Source organism: Bombyx mandarina, chromosome A1 (assembly GCF_030267445.1).
Source record: "Bombyx mandarina strain Sakado chromosome A1, ASM3026744v2".
In the NCBI taxonomy this organism is placed as follows: domain Eukaryota; kingdom Metazoa; phylum Arthropoda; class Insecta; order Lepidoptera; family Bombycidae; genus Bombyx; species Bombyx mandarina.
The window spans coordinates 7425118-7442811 of record NC_143234.1 but is presented as its reverse complement, the minus strand read 5'-3'; the positions used below and the strand labels follow the sequence as shown (position 1 = coordinate 7442811).

The window sequence follows — 17694 nt, the reverse complement described above, 5'->3', positions numbered from 1 at the left end:
AAGAAGGATCGTCGTTGGACTTCCAAGTAAGATTACTAGTGAACTTTATGTCATCTTGTTTTCCTTTTCACGAATTCTGCATGTTTTACCCTCATTAAAAATCACTGGTATAAAATATTCGCTTTTATTGTGCTTTAGCTGCATTTTGACGTCGCATGTTAGTTCTTAGTATTTCTCATTTTTATTAATATGGCTTGCCTTTTTTCCATTTCTCTTTTTATTATATTTTTTATTTTTTACTTCTATTCACACGCACACACATTCACCATGTTTACACAAATTACACTAACACGAAATTGGAATTTGATTCAAAATTATACACTTGACAGAATCACACAAAGCATAGATAAGGTACAGAGTATGAAATAAATTTTTTGTGAAACTAAAATTAGAAGCTGATATATTTTTTGTGATTTTGTGATAATTTCAAAATGTAATCAAATCAGTGCATAGTAAATTAGATTTGTTTTTTTTTTAATAAATTGATTTCTAAACTTTTTTTTAATGATTCAGATTCGAACATTAACCACATGTATCTAAACAGGTTCATGGGAGCTCAAAGCCCACCAATGATGACAAGTCCTCATGGCTACAGTGAAGCGCTGAAAAGAAATCTCCAGGTATTGTTGAAATCTAGAGTTGCACACCCAACTACAAAACTTTTTATACAAACAATACTTAACAAAGGTTTTAATTATAAATGTCGCCTGTTTTAAGAGTTTAGTTTTAATTTCAGTAATACAGGTCTTTGAACCTAGTACAGACTTCAGCTCTTTCAAAGGCTTACAAAATAAATTATAAGGTTAATTTATTTCCATTTCAATTTGTATGTACCTCGTACCTTTAAGAGAGAAATAAATAAATTATTATTATTATTATTATTATTATTATTATTATTATTATTATTAATTTGCATTATTTCAGGAGCTACTTTGGAATTATTGATAAAAATGATTTCGCTTTAATAACGTATTATTTTGAATGTGCTAATGAGAGTACCGATATTTAATTTCTTTATTTCCATTTAACAAAATGTATCGTATCCGCAGGGGATGATGGAAGATTGCAACTTGTCCTACATGTCCGGTGAGGACCACATGATGCAAACCGAGGACTATCCGTCTTCGCACGAGGAGTATAGGTGAGATCCTGTTACAGTAACCGATAATTTTAACAGATGTTAAGAGTCCTTTGGAAGCATCAAAGCAAAATATCCAACAAACAATCTGTTGAATTTTGCATTATGACTTTGAGGTAAAATTAAAATATCCTTATAATCTAAAGTATACTATATAATATATACTATATAATATAATTAATATATCTAAAGTATGGATGTCGAGATATGAAGATAGACTAACGCATATTATTCCGGTTGATGAAAGACAATTCATGGAGCGTTTAGCATGGTGGTTTTAAAACGAGCTTAAACAAACATAACCTATACCACTTTATGCTATAAGCACTATGCAAGAGTATTGTTTAAAGTAATATAAGGACTTATTCTTTTAAACGAATAAATATTGGTCTTTATCATTTATTTCAGCCGACCCCCAATACTGAACGGCTACGGCAGCAGTTCATCCCATGAGGTGAAGGCCGAAGACTTGAGCGCTAATGACACACAGGATATTAAACCCAATATATACGCGCTTAAGAACGAGATTCAAGCGTCTGATTACTCTAATAAAGGTACGTATGGTACAGGAATTGCAAAAAAATATCAAATTTTATTTAGAGCATCGCAATGTGTTATAGCTTAAGTGGGTTCGCCTGGGAAATTTATCAAAATGCCTTGGAAGTCTTAATTCTTTCAGTAAGCATAGATTGGATCAATATTAGTCGCCGAGGCCTAAAGGATAAGTTAGACGCCGAGATAAGTATCGAGTGATGTGACTGTGCCAGGGTTTGGGTCTCGTAGGTATTTAACAGTAGGCAGCGGCTTGGGTCTGCCCTTGGCATTGCTGAAGTCCATGGGTGATGGTAACCACTCATCATCAAGTCGGCCGTACGCTCTTCAGCCTACAGGGCAACAAAAAAAAAAAAAAAATCGTAAGCAGGTACTATTTTTTGTAATGAAATACGTACTTAAACTGGTAGGACCTCTTGTGAGTCCGCGCGGGTAGGTACCACCATCCCGTCTATTTCTGCCGTGAAGCAGTAATGCGTTTCGGTTTGAGGGGTAGGGCAGCCGTTGTAACTATACTGAGATCTTAGAACTTATATCTCAAGGTGGGTGGCGCATTTACGTTGTAGGTGTCTATGGGCTCCAGTAATCACTTAACACCAGGTGGGCTGTGAGCTCGTCCAACCTTCTAAGCAACGAAAAAAAAAAGAACATAAATTATGTTCACGAATGACTTCCATGGTGAAGAAATAATACGTCACATCGAGTAATAAAAATCATACCTGCAAAATTGTTTATTTGCGTAACTACCTGTAGATACGACAGCCCTGCCTATTTCTGCCGCGGAGCAGTTAAGCGTTCCAGTTTGAAAGGTAGTACAGCCGATACACTATACAACTAAGAGTTAGGACTCATGTCTCAAGATCGAAAGCGGTATTAACGTATTAACGATAGTTTCATTCAGCTCTCTTTCCATCACCAGCCGGCGACTACTCCAACAAGGAGTCTTCGAGCAATCGTTCCGGCGAGGGAAGCAGTTACGATGATTACCGTCCCGAAGACAGATACCGTCCCTCCATATCCCACATCAAGGACGAAGCCGAGAACCTCTCACTGAACGAGCAAAGATCTGAAAAGTAAAACCGAGATAAGTCGATCACATCCAACCATTCGATACGCGCTATCGATACATATATAACCTACCCTTATTAATGTGGATTGCGAAAGGATTTAGAAGAGATTTTCTATCCACGATACAGTTACATCGTTTACTCTTGATTATGTTGATGTAAGCGCAAATAGTTTTCCAGTCCACCAACGCAGATCATATCCTTTGCGTTTAACATACGAAGACTCGTTCAGATTACTAATTAGGGAACTGTAATGGAAAGCAAAGTGAAATCTTACCATACCTTGACGATATAGTTGTTTCTGCTGACTCTGCGTAGAGACAATGGTTGTTGCAACAATAATAATATGTATTTTAATAATGAGTACTAAAAAGTATCCGTGCAGAATTTCGAAGTTCGCTTTGGAACAGATAGAGAGAGAGAGAGAGAAAGCGAGTGAGATAGAGAAAAAAGTGAGAGCCAAAGTATGATTTTTGCTCTCCAAATCAATTTGCATAGAAAAATTACCGGGTTCTGTTTTATCTGAACGATCGTATCGTTTGACGTTCTTGACGTACATATGTCACTTTTCATGGCGGTCAACAAGCAAAGGGAATAAGTTTAATGTTCCCAAAATTAATTTGGGAAATGTATTCAGTATGTCAACGTTCTTGATTAGTAATCTGTTCGTGTCATAATAATATGAATATAAAAACATAAATATTTACGGGTTTAGATCTATTAAATGTTAGGCAGTGTTTGTATAGAAATGTGTTCACAATTGGATTTCGAGTATGGGCGATCTCCTAAACGGGAGTTTTGTTACAACCAAATATTTTTTTTTTCGCTTAATACGAACGTGCCCGGCTCTTAGCGGGACTATTTCAAGTATTATAGGTTTATCCTTTAGTCTTTATAACTTGGTAGCTAAGGTCTAAAATTAGTCGTGTAGTTAGCTAAGTTAAGTTTTAGTGGAAAATATTTAGATATTCCAAACGGTTTATACCTTTAAATGTTCATATCAATAATGAAAATATTTAATCGTTTGTAATGTAACGTAAGCACAATAAGTAGTTGTATCTGTGTGTAAAGGTTCGATTAGGTATTGCGCATAGCGTTTTCGTTAATTCGATTCACATTACACGCTTCCGACGAGTGAATTATTCGTTTAGGTTTCTAGATTGTTCTGTAGCGATATATCGATTGGGAATTATCGATTTTTGTTTCGATTCCAACGAGCGATTGAGACACGGGCGATTTGAGTTTTTGCGCGAAGCGTCCGCCATTGTTCCGAATGATTTAAGATATTATATACAAATATCTATGTCTATATATTATCTACTTAAACATTACGAATATATAAATAAGACAGATCTCAAATTATCAATGGAGTCGAAACAGTAACGTGATTCATGAAGGAATTGATTTCATAAGTGATCTGAATAATATGAATACATATACATATATATTTTTGAAATGTAACCGTTTTTTTATTTTTATTTTTTTTAATCGCGAATATATTTTGTGATGTGTTATTATAATATTATCGTTTTTAGTGATTAGTTTTATTGGTTTTTTTATTTTTTATTTAGGACTAAGCTTTAATTGGTTTTCTATCTTGGTGATATCGATAAGAAAATAACTCGCCGTGTTTCATCGTAACGAGATATTCTTTGTATTTTTTAATTAAATCGCATTTATATTTATGTAGATAAAACTATTAAGCGTACTTTCTGCACCACTAGATTTTTATAATCAAAAATGTAAGGCGCTATCGGATGATGCTTAACGTATTCATGATAAAATTGTTTATCCCTACTACTTCCAGCCTTAAAGCATAAAGGTACTTTGTATCAGCTTGTAAATAGCAGGGGGGGGGTCTGCCATTTCCTCCCCTCCACCCCCCTCACAAATGTATCTCAACACTACAATACACCAGCAAAAAGAGCTTAAAGCTTATTAGTTTACCGTAGTTGCGAATGATGCACCACACTTTAACTAGAGCTAGAGACTGGTTCGTCCTGTCTCAATTAAAACTACTTTCACGGCTTAATATCGTGTGTTTCATCAATCAACATTAAAAAACAGTCATACATAGTATGTTTTTTTTTTTTGTTGCTTAGATGAGCGGACGAGCTCACAGCCCTCCTGGTGTTAAGTGGTTACTGGAGCCCATAGACATCCACAACGTAAATGCGCCACCCATCTTGAGATATAAGTTCTAAGGTCTCAAGTATAGTTACAACGGCTGCCCCACCCTTCAAACCGAAACGCATTACTGCTTCACGGCAGAAATAAGCAGGGTGGTGGTACCCACCCGCGCGGACTCACAAGAGGTCCTACCACCAGTAATACCACCATGTATAACCGTTTCTTTATAAAAATATACATTCTGAATGGCACCATTTCGTTATAACATTGGTTTACCATTATTAACAACTTCAATATGCGGACACTGCACAATATATACACACTGCTTCATTCATATATGATATGCGTTGCATTAAATAATAATCGGTTATTATATTATATTTATATTTAATCGGTAATAATCTTATCTCTTCGGGTGATTTCCACTTCGCCGTCCCCACGACTTAACGCCAGATAAGTTGTGCGTATCATTTCGAACCATCACTAATTTTCAACTATTCCGGATTTTTTATTACCTTCAAAGACCGATTTAATGCGGTGTGAATGTCTGAAGCAAAATGGCGACTAATCGCTAAGTCCTGAAATTGAAATTAAAAAACCGTAGCGCCGAGAAAAAACCGTTAAAGATAACTGTTTATATCTTAAAAACAATAACAGACGGCTTCTACATTTATGGTAATAAAAATTTTGCGGTGTGCTTTCATATAAATACATAGTTCTTTCTACCTATGCTGATAGCCTTGAGAGGCTATTTCAGCTTCGCCCTAACATGTAGGTGAGCTCACGGGGCTCAAACCGGAGTGTTGCTAACACTGGCCCTAGCAAGAGCAGTGCTTCGCAGAATCTACCAACGGATCGGAAACGCGACCCACTGAGAAGATCCGGCGAGAAACTCAGTGAGCTACATAAACACATATACAGGTATATTTATTCTGATATTGTCATATATATCCACAATCCCACCTAAACAAGCCTCACTCAGCATTACATGTAAACACTAAAGCCATTGTTTGATTAAGATTGATACAAAAAAAACACATGTTTATGTTTGTTAATAAAATCGAGTTAATTGATGACACAGGCTCTATACAGAACCGTATACCTATCGCGCGTGTCTGTACGTAAGCTATTCGTCCGAAACGATTTTCTAAAATTCATTTATGCACTTTTATTTTGTATTTCAAATTAGTTTTCCGATATATTTTTTTTGTAAATAAACAGAAAAAACGTATGAGCTGTTTGCGGAAAGCGAATTATTTATGTACCTCCTGGTCGTAATATAGGGATTGCTGTACATTACTGCGTCTGGATCGTGTCGTGTTTAGCTCGGGCGCATATTGTCTGTACCCGGATATATTTTATAATAGGCCCCGAAAATAGGTCGAAACCTGACGGATCGTATGACTTTTTCCAACATTTGCGTTAGACAGACCAAATATAAGTATCACTGGCGACCCGCCCTGCTTCGCTTCGTAAACATTACATTTTATTATTGACAGCTGAGTCCCACGATGTTACACGCAGTTATTGTCGTACCGCGGGGTGAAGCTAGTCTAAAAAAAGTCTTAAGTTACTCCTTATATCATCAGCTACCTATCAGTGAAAGTCTCGTAAAAATCGGTTCAGCTGTTCCAGAGATTAGCCGGAACAAACAGACAGACAGACAAAAATTGTAAAAAATGTTATTTTGGTGTATGTACCGTTTATATATTTATATGCGTGTAGTAAAAAGCGGTTATTTCAATATTACAAACAGACACACTAATTTTATTTATATGTATAGATAGATCAGCATATCAGCAAGGGAAAAACAATTTTTTTTTTTTACAAGATCGCACATTCAAAACACGCCAGTTAAGCAAGTGAAACTGACCTCTATCTGCTCTCAAGGTCTGGTGTAATTTAAGTACTCCGCAGGATATGTTTGTTTAGCACGTCATCACACCCTTCTATTTTAATATACGGAAACTTTCCGGAGAGTAGCCGGTGGGAAAATATGCTTCCGAGCTCGTGAGCCAGATTACAGATTAGTATTTCAAATGATCATAATGTATACGGGGGTCTAGCTTAGACTTTCACTTAGCTATCGCATATTACATGTCGTAGAAATATTAGATGAAGATAGTAAAATTAAAATAAAAATTGAATAAAAAATTTTTTTAGTAGTAAATAAATAAATAATAATTACGTCATTGTAATAATCCATTTTTCGGTAAACTTTGTATAGCGAGTTGTGCATTTTCCTAAGCATTTATTAAAAGTAGAATGTTCTCGAATGAAGGGAAAATATCATATCACGGTTATAATAAATTTAGATACGAATTTTAAAATAATCCTTTTTTGAAATTCCGCGGAAACTAACCTATGACGTGGCTTCTTATTCCCGCCTTTTAGTTTGACAGTCGTGAATTGTCATTCACTTCCCACACGGGAGAAGCGAAAGCGCGGGAAATTAGCTTTGGAAATAATTGCAACCAGCTAAAAACAAGACGTAGATTACAAAATTCTGTCTTTTGTTAAGTACGTTCGTGCATTTATTGGATGAATTAAAAACAAAAGTTTTTCGAACTCGCGGAGGAAGTTAATTCGATTAAAATCAACGGTGTTTATAAAAAAAAGCATTGAATTTCCAATAACATTCATACTGTGTACAGTTGAAAACATTCTCGCGTTGGATCGGTACGATAAAAATCTCATCTAGTAAGTGCACATATCCATTTACTCCTATAAATTTGCTTTGAAATAATACGTGAATTTTTTTTTTTTCGTCAGCCAAGTACAACGAGAAATCATAGAGCACTGTTCGTTTCGGAATTGATTATTGTTGTTATTTGTATGTAGCGATGTTTTATATAAATGGTGTTAGCTTCAACGGGAACTCAACGAGAACGAGTTTCTAGAAATTATCTTGTGATTATCATTAAGCGTGTTTTTAAACGATACGTTAATTTCTAAAATAAAGTTATTTTTTTGGTGTTGTTTTTTTTAAAAAAGCGAAATTTGGACTTTTCGTTTCACGCGACACTCTTTAGTTCGTCCTTCAAGTTCGAATAAATTTAACGCCATTTTCATTATTGTCAGCTGCAGGTCAGTTCAAAATATGTCACGTAAACTAGAATATTATAGTGTATAAGTTTTACATTTAATATTTTTTTATTGTAGCATTGTAAAATTGAGAGGCACTCCATTGATGTTTTACTTATGTAGATATATCTAAAACAATTGCATATAAATTGAATTTCATCATATTTTATTTTATTTAAATCTACTTACTTTTAATAAATTAAGGTTTACGAAAAAAACTATTATTTTTTGCAAGTTTTGTTTTTTTAAATGTTATTGTCTATTGAAAAGGAAACTCGTTCTTGTGTTGTCTGTGGTAGATTGTTTTGGCGCGAAACGCGTGACACATTGATATATTAGGTATACATACGTTTATTAAAAATTGTAAATTATACTTAATTAGTGTTGTATTAAACGAAATCATTACAATTAATTAAGAGACTTTTATTTTAATTTAACATTCGATCATGTAGAAAATATGACTAATAAAAAAATGTAGCATGTAATTTTAAAATATTATATTTTTTTATTATACGTCGTTATGAAGTCGTCGTGGCCTAACGGATAAGACGTCCGGCGCATTCGTGTTGAGCGATGCACCGGTGTTCGAATCTCAGGCGGGTACCAATTTTTCTAATGAAATACGTACTCAACAAATGTTCACGATTGACTTCCACGGTGAAGGAATAACATCGTGTAATAAAAATGAAACCCGCAAAATTATAATTTGCGTAATTACTGGTGGTAGGACCACTTGTGAGACCGCGCGGGTGGGTACCATCACCCTGCGTATTTCTGCCGTGAAGCAGTAATGCGTTTCGGTTTGAAGGGTGGGGCAGCCGTTGTAACTATACTTGAGACCTTAGAACTTGTATCTCAAGGTGGGTGGCGCATTTACGTTGTGGATGTATATGGGCTCCAGTAACCACTTAACACCAGGTGGGCTGTGAGCTCGTGCATCCATCTAAGCAATAAAAAAAAAAAAACGAAGACATAGACGATTACTCGACCAATCTGATGGTGAATGGTTACCGTCACTCAAAGCTGCTGTCTGTTGCTGAACACTATATGCCGCGCCACTAAAGAAACGAATCTAAAATGGCGGCGGCGATCATGCGCTCTCACTCTAAAGTATTGCTGTCTTTAGTCGCACACGGCGCGTACTGCATGCAAAAAAATATCAGTTTTGACTTTGTTGTTGAGTTCGAGTTTTTTCACTTACGAGTTGTGCGACTTAGATGACTGGCAGCAAAAGTATCTACGCAAGTTGCATCCCAGATGAGACACCTAAAGTACATTCTCATTTGTTTTTTTATATTTTTTTACAATAAACAACTTTTTCTTTCTATTTTTCTTTTTATTTGTTGACCCTACCATCTGTCGGTGCAGGTACATAGACGCCATTTTCGATTCGTTTCTTTAATGGCGCGGCTTGTACCCGCAAAGCTAGTGAATACATGTGTCAAAGCGCTTAGGAAACAGTTGCAGCGAAAATCATTCAAAAGCCGGCTGGTACGTGGCGGAAAGGTCTCTTGGAATTGCGCTGTGGATGATGCAGAGGTTCGAGGTAGCGTCAATTAACACTGCTCTGCTATCAGTCGGCGCGCTCCCATAAGACAAGTCGAGGTAAAACTGTATATCGTCAAACGGTTCGCTTCAGTGTAGCCAATAAACACAACTTCGACATGAGAAGTTAGTCGCAGTTACGTCTCTATTGATTGCTGTATCGGCGAATGAGAAATAGGTAGAGCAATATTTCTCACAGATCTACGCGCGTACTACAATATCGAGGGGTAAAAAGCTATTTGGCTTAAACGACATTTTTGCAGCTTCACAGGAGAGGCATTTAAAGTTTAAAATTTGGAAAAAATAAAAAAAAAAAAGCTATTTCAATAGAGCAAGCTTTATACTTGTGGTAGGACCTCTAGTGAGTCTGCACGGGTAGGTACCACCACTCCGCCTATTTCAGCCGTGAAGCAATAATGCGGATTCGTTTAGATGGGGCAGCCGTTGTACTGTAAAAACTGAAACCTTAGAACTTGTCTCAATTTGGGTGGCATTTAACTTGTAAATGTCGATGGACTCCGGTTAGGTGGGGCGTGAGATCGTTCACATATTTAACCAATAAAAATTAAAAAAAAATTTTTTTTTTTTTAAACTAAGCTGATACCTGAGCCTTGAGAGGCTATTTCAGCGGAACCTTAACTATTAGGTGAGCTCACGGGGTTCAAACCTGACGACGTTGCTAACACGAACCCTACCAAGAGCCGTGATTCGCAGAATCTACCACCGGATCGGAAACGCGACCCACTGACAAGATCCGGCGAGAAACTCAGTGGGCTGTGTCTGAGGGTTGATTTACTCGTCGAGCCTTTCGTCGCAAGCGACGGGTTTGACGAGAACGATGACCGGTGCTTGAGGTACCTAAAAGCAACGTTAGTGGATCGGGAGGATCCGAAATAACGTGCTTGGGGCGACGTCGACTGCTTTCCATTCTTTTCGCAGGATCGGGAACGTAGTTACCGGCGGCCACGATGAGAGGGTTCTCGTGTCGTGCCGCTTTAACGAAGTGAACGCGACCTAAGCCGCTATGAAATAATGCTTACAAAGCTATCTGTTATCTATGAGTGAAACTGTGGATAGGCCAGTTTTGCATCAATATTTATTATATTTTAAATAAATTCCACAATATACGTCATATCAGCTTCAATATAAAAAAAGGTGGGTTAGGCCACTTTTGCGCTGATGGCCTCAATTGTGGATAGAACAATAGATATATTAAATCGTCTGTGAATCGTCTTCAAAATCGTCTTCTTGTTTTCTCTTTAATTTTAATTGATCGTTTTAATTGTTTGATTAACTTTTTAATCATTCAATATCACTTATGAAAACTAGTAGAACTAACAAACCACGTGGCAAAACATACGATATTCCTGAAATAATAAATTCATTACGCATTCAATTGCATCGTATAAAACAATTCGTATTGTCCGGAAGCCGCGCGCAAGTGTGCAACATATTTGACATGAATCATTAGGTGGTAGGGTTGCCAGATTTTTTTTCAGCCTATACGGGACGAATGCTTAAATAGGAAAAAAATTTACGGGAATTTAGTTTTTTACCCGAGACAAATAAAAAACAAAATTTAAAAGTGACATTCTTTATTTTTTTTTATATTTCTCCGAGGAGCAAATCAGTTTTAACATATTTTCATCGGTTTTAACATATATATTTTTTTACTATGCTGATAGCCTTGAGAGGCTATTTCAGCTTCGCTCTAACATGTATGTGAGCTCACGGGGCTCAAACCGGAGTGTTGCTAACACTGGCCCTAGCAAGAGCAGTGCTTCGCAAAATTTACCACCGGATTAGAAACGCGAACCACTGAGAAGATCCGGCGAGAAACTCAGTGGGCTGTGTCTGCGGGGACAATTATAATCGTACGGTTCGAATACGGGACAGAGTCAGTCCCGCCAGGACATTTTAAATACGAGACGTCTCGGGAAATACGGGACGTCTGGCACCCCTAAATTCATTATTGATGCAAGGATGTGTCGTTAATGAGATATCGTTTTGGTAACTTGTAATGTGCACATGGCGTGATGTGACGTGCCTGTCTAGAACACGACGTAAAACTTCCACTGAAAAGCTAAAAATAAACTTTTCATAATATTTCTCATTACAAACAAAATTTAGTCACATTTAAAACCGTCATTGCTGTTGAAGTATCTTACATAGATGGACGTTTAATAATTTTAGAATAATGATTTTATTTAACGGGTGACAAAGGTTAAAATCACGCTTAATCTTTACCGAGTTCTAGATATTTCGATGTTATTGTCGATCGCCATAATCACGGATTGACCGTCTGTTAAAATTTAAATTATAGTATGTATTAATATTACACATAGCAGCGAAAGCTTAATGCAATTAGAGGCATATTTACCTAGACCATCCATTATTCTATTTTGTAGGGCCATTATATTTGATATCGGTTTGCCTTTAACCCTTTTAGTGCTGAGTTTACTTTTACATACATATTTTGCAGAAATTGCTAAAGGGTTTGTTAAAAAAAAAACCTTATAACAAACGTTAACTTAAATCTATGCTAAATCCCAGCAAAACTTTAACCCATTCAGTGCTGTAGCTATTCTCACATATTTTGCAGAAATTAGGATGTCATAGGATTTTTTTTAAAAGTATCTTATAATAAATTTTAACTAAAAAAAAACAATGCTAAATTCATAGCAAACTAATTTTAAATTTTATTTTTATATTGCTTAGATGGGTGGACGAGCTCACAGCCCACCTGGTGTTAAGTGGTTACTGGAGCCCATAGACATCTACAACGTAAATGCGCCACCCACCTTGAGATATAAGTTCTAAGGTCTCAAGTATAGTTACAACGGCTGCCCTACGCTTCAAACCGAAACGCATAACTGCTTCGCGGCAGAAATAGGCATGGTTATTTATAAATGTTAGGTACAGGTAGGTTATTAAAAACGTTAAACATGCTCGCGCTAAGACACGTCCGCTTAAGCAGGTCGAGACCTAATACCTATGATCGAACTGCGCTATAGTCAGTATTCCGACGCTCCGCACTTTATACGCATAGATAGTCTGTCGATGTTTAGCGCTCTTAGGGTTAATAGAATATATTTGCTCAAATTCAGATCTCTATCAACTTAAAGACACTACATGAAAAACAATACCATATCTACAACAAAACGAAAATAACTCTTTAAAATAAATGCAACATCAATATAACTCTTAAAATTAGATCTCAAATTATGTCTCAAACATAATCAGAAATCATTTTGTATCTCTGGAATTGCCATGAATTCCTAAAACATTCACCGTACTGTACTTACAAGTACATAACCTAACACAATTTATAAACACAAAATCATCTCTATGAAGCCTACTACAGTTTTACGATAAACACGATTACATTATAAATCTTCAGTCGTACAAACTGAAAACAAATGGAGCAGTCTTGTCTAAAAAAATATATAAAAGGCAGCCTTATCGATAAAATCTTTGAAATTAAATAAATAATAATTAACGTGGTATTACGGAGGCATGGCGTAGTATCGATAGGCCGCCATGCGAGCACGCTCTAGTTTGATTTATGAGACGCAGCAAGTGCATTAGAGATGGGACAATGGATTTATCGATGCAGTTGTTGCTTAGATAATATTTTTATAAAGGGTATTTTTAATAGTTTTTAAGTTACTTTTAACAATTAAAACGCACATTCCAGATACCATTCAAATGATAAAATGTGGTTCATTTTATAAGTATCGCCCCAGAGATAGAACAATCAGTATTTACTTTCACACCCAGAGCATTATAGAGCTCATCTTTATTACGAATTATTCAACTATGAAAATAACATGCTCCACGCGTTCTTCCGAGCGACAGGTTGACACTCGCATTGTCCACAACACTGAAAATGCAAAGTACGGTTTAATTTGGTTGAAATATTGCAGTCATCGTCGTAAATATGTTACGAAGTTAGTCTTACATAGGCTTTCTATAACAACAATATGCTTTTGTTAGCGTCAGTGGGGCACCTTATGAGACGGCGTTATGCTACTATACACATAGCAGAACTCTAGGGACGAGTGTGTACCTACTGCTCTAAACAAAATCTGCGTTTTCGTCATTACAAATATTATAATACAATGCAGATGTCAAAAATTTATAAGGGAAGCCCCCTCAAGGTGTTCATAATATTCCAGTGAACACTCACTTAAACTTATAATATCAACACTTAAATTATTGCTGGTGATAGGACCTCTTGTGAGTCCACACGGGTAGTTACCACCACCCTACCTATTTTTGCCGTGAAGCAGTAATGCGTTTCGGTTTGAAGGGTGGGGCAGCCGTTGTAACTATATTGAGATCTTAGAATTTATATATCTCAAGGTGGGTGGCGCATTTACGTTGTAAATGTCTATGGGCTCCAGTAACCACTTAACACCAGGTGCGCTGTGAGCTCGTCCACCTATCTAAGCAATAAAAAAAAACTTATTATGTGGCCAATATATTTGACAAATGCCTGCATCTCACTTACGACATTTTCAAAATAAGCTTGCTTAATACACCGCATATAAATATATACTGGACCGTCGGTCTACCGAGGAATATCACCTGCTCAGTGGTAGATCTTTCCTTTGTCGTATTCCGACATAGTACACCGTAAAAAGTTATCTTATTCCTGTTAACAAAAAAAATATGTAAACATAATTTGAAATTATCGATACTTTTTCGACTAACGTTCCCCATCACTAGCATCTTACTGACATGTGGCTCTTAATTATAACTCAACTCGAAAGCAAGTACAGGCCCGACAAAAAAAAATATATCTAAAATAACTGTGTTTTTAATCTCTGGTTACTGAACTCTGACAAAAAACATTTTTTTTTTGCTCTTACGCACATGTCTACGAATGGGTTAAGATCTGTTGAATATTTTTTTTTTTCATAAAAACTGTCATTCCTTCGGCAAATGAAAAGTTACGGCGTTTCACAGTATTTTTAGTGGGTTATTTTAGTTTATATTTTTTTAAATCCGTATAGATGAATAATGATTATAACACATGGCAATGATTTCCACTGTCATCTGACGCACGTGAGAAATGTTTTTTTTTCTTCTTCTTCTACGAGTCAGTGTCGCATTTGTTCATAGAACGTGCATTTTTTGAGGATGAAACGTCTGAACGTCACGAGTATTTGGGCGATGAGTTTTATGACAGGCCCGGCAATGACGTCACGGTTAGCTAATAAACGAAAAGCATTATAAATTTTGATTTTAACAGTGATTAATCTTTTACAATTTTTTAAATTGCGATAAATTTACGATTTGCAATTTAAAGGATATTTTTTAAGTTTCCGTACAAACTGGTGGCTTTACGGGTGGTAGGACCTATTGTGAGTCCGCGCGGGTAGGTACCACCGCCCTGCCTATTTCTGCCGTGAAGCAGCAATGCGTTTCGGTTTAAAGGGTGGGGCAGCCGTTGTAACTATACTGAGATTTTAGAACTTATATCTCAAGGTGGGTAGCGCATTTACGTTGTAGATGTCTATGGGCTCCAGTAACCACTTAGCAGCAGGTGGGCTGTGAGCTCGTCCACCCATCTAGCAATAAAAAAAGAAACTTTTTAAAAGAAGCCAGTAGCAATACACATGCCGATCGTCATACAAACACATAAAATAGAATGTGTCAATTAACTCTGCTCCGATAACGGGTTGGATGCACGAATAATGCGAACGATAACAATAAACAAATTGCAATGATTAATTGCATTGAACTATTTAATACATTGTAAGTGTTTTGAATTTATGTTTTAACACGTTGATTGCAGGACCACTTTTGAGGGATTTTCATCCAGTGTGTTTGAGGTATTTTCGAGTCAAGATTTTTTTTGGTCAGGAGGAAATCGTCAGACTTCCGCCCTTCACTCTGGATGGCGGGCGGGGCATGTCGACTAAAAACCTCCTGTCGCTCAACAACCTCCGAATCTCGCATGAGACAGAGTTCATGAAAAGGCAAAGGGGGGAAAGGCAAGCGCTTAGTGCGGAGCACATCTCTCCCATCACCCTCCCCCTAGGAACGCCTGACGCGTGACACCTAATAGGTATCACAATAGTTCGTTTTCGAATATACCCATAGAAATGTGGGATATAGTCGGGTTTTTTTCCTACCTAACCTTCCTTCCTAAGCCGTAGACGACGTAGCTAACGTAACCGAGCGACTAGGTGAGCTCACGGAGCTCTAACCTGAGAACATTGCTAACAGCTAGCCCTAGCAAGAACAGCGCTTCGCAGTATCTACCACCGGATCGGAAACGCGACCCACTGAGAAGATCACAGATGACAATCGCGCACGGGGCTTTTTAAGCCGCATAACGCAGTCAGCGGGTTAATTACATAAACTAGGAATTGATAACGTTTAATTATAAACATCTGATTTTGATTATTCTGCAACTTTGTACGGATGGTACTCCGTGGTACCAGAGCTGACTTGTTTATAACGAACTGCTTTATCGTCCATCCAGCTTTTGCGTAACAATTAATACTGGTTTTCGCCGGTTAGTCAAAATATAGCCATAATAACCGATGTTATTGGACTTAGATTTGTTCATTGCATATTCTCTTCTGCTCTGTTTTTTGTATTTTTTTTATTGCTTAAATGGGTGGACGAGCTCACAGCCCACCTGGTGTTAATAGGTTACTGGAGCCCATAGACATCTACAACGTAAATGCGCTACCCACCTTGAGATATAAGTTCTAAGATCTCAGGATAGTTACAACGGCTGCCCCACCCTTCAAACCGAAACGCATTACTGCTTCACAGCAAAAATAAGCAGGGTGGTGGTACCTACCCGCTACCTACCTAGCCTCGAGGGACTATTTTGGCTTCACCTTGATTGGTGGCGGACGCAGTCTGAGAGAGTTTGCTAATATCTGACCCAGCAAGAGCTACTGAGAAAATTCGGCGGGAAAACCCAGTCGGCTTTTCTTGTAATTAACGCTAAATGTATAGTAGTCGAGTGTGTGTATAGTTTGTTTTAAGAACCTTAAATCGAGCTTAAGTTAGAGTTTTACAGCCTAATAGATACCAACGTTATGTTTGAGTAGCCCACTTTTTTCTTAGTGGTAAGATTATTGGTTGCTCAAGTGCTTTCTACCTTCAGCAGGACAAGGGTCGAGCGCCGGCCCAGCCACGAGGGAAGGGTTTTGCTAACATCTGCCCGATTGCCTCCGAAAGGAAGCTGTCGGCCCAAAAGCAGTAGTTTCACGAGAGGGTCTCACTTTGTTCTATTCTGAGCTCCAATTTTATTATTGCTTAAAAGGCAACTGTTAGCGATGCGTTGAATATGGGCTTAGAGCTGTGACTGGTATATTTGGTATATGTTTATTTGTGTGGTGGATTCGTTTCGTTAAAAGAAGTTAACAAAACCTTTAGCTTAGTTTTAAATTAACAAGATTTGTAAGAGGGAGTGCGCGGGGTTCAACGAGAGGTGAGGGGACCTCGGACCCGTGACCTGAGGCGAGCGAGGTCAGTGCTGTTCTGCTGTTTCCCAAACAACGAACGCCGCGCGCTTCCTACCCACTAAAAGATTTTGTCATCCGACGCCACTATCTATGTATATGTTACCGGAAATGTATGAAATCAAGGAATTGTATACAAATCCTAGGAAATGTGTACAATTCCGATACTATTTAGGAAATGTATAAAATATTATTTGAAAAACTATTTAATGCATAGATATCCTAGGAAATGTATAAATTTCCTCGGAATTATATATAATTCCAATATCGTATTAGGAAATGTATAAAGTAAATGCTTGCTGTAATAAAACACGTTGTTAATAATATTTTTTTATTATAACACTTATTGAGACAATCGAGTAACAGTCATACCGTAAAATAATAATAATATATTCATATTATCTTACTGATTAAAACTTCTAAAATCAACTATCTATTAACTTTTAACGTATCACAAAATCAACTTATATTTATTCTTATAAAATAAAATTTTCATTTGGCAAGTAATCAGTCTGATAATTAAGTAATTATAAATGTCAAAGTATAAAAGTAAATCTTTATATTATAATAATACTTTGTCAGTCCATATAGCTCTTTATTTTTGCAGGGTAAGCTTGAATGGCATTTGGAAGTACATAATACTTTATTTTTAAAACACAGACATCTTGATGTAGCACAGTTTTTC

General features: G+C 36.9%; 1 protein-coding gene across 6 annotated transcripts in view; it reads left to right on the top strand.

The window, feature by feature from the left end:
• Positions 1-17694, top strand: part of FoxP (forkhead box transcription factor P) — a 210920-nt gene that overhangs the window by 100400 nt on the left and 92826 nt on the right. For 5 of the 6 annotated variants that reach the window (XM_089739889.1, XM_089739890.1, XM_089739887.1 and 2 more), the window contains 4 exons: positions 545-620; positions 1050-1141; positions 1547-1692; positions 2610-8383. In XM_089739889.1, coding sequence (XP_089596015.1) covers positions 545-620; positions 1050-1141; positions 1547-1692; positions 2610-2767 — 472 coding nt within the window. In that variant the 3' untranslated portion in view covers positions 2768-8383. Of the gene's footprint in view, positions 1-544; positions 621-1049; positions 1142-1546; positions 1693-2609; positions 8384-17694 lie in introns of those variants that run through there. The other variant, XR_016325711.1, reaches the window with a different exon arrangement.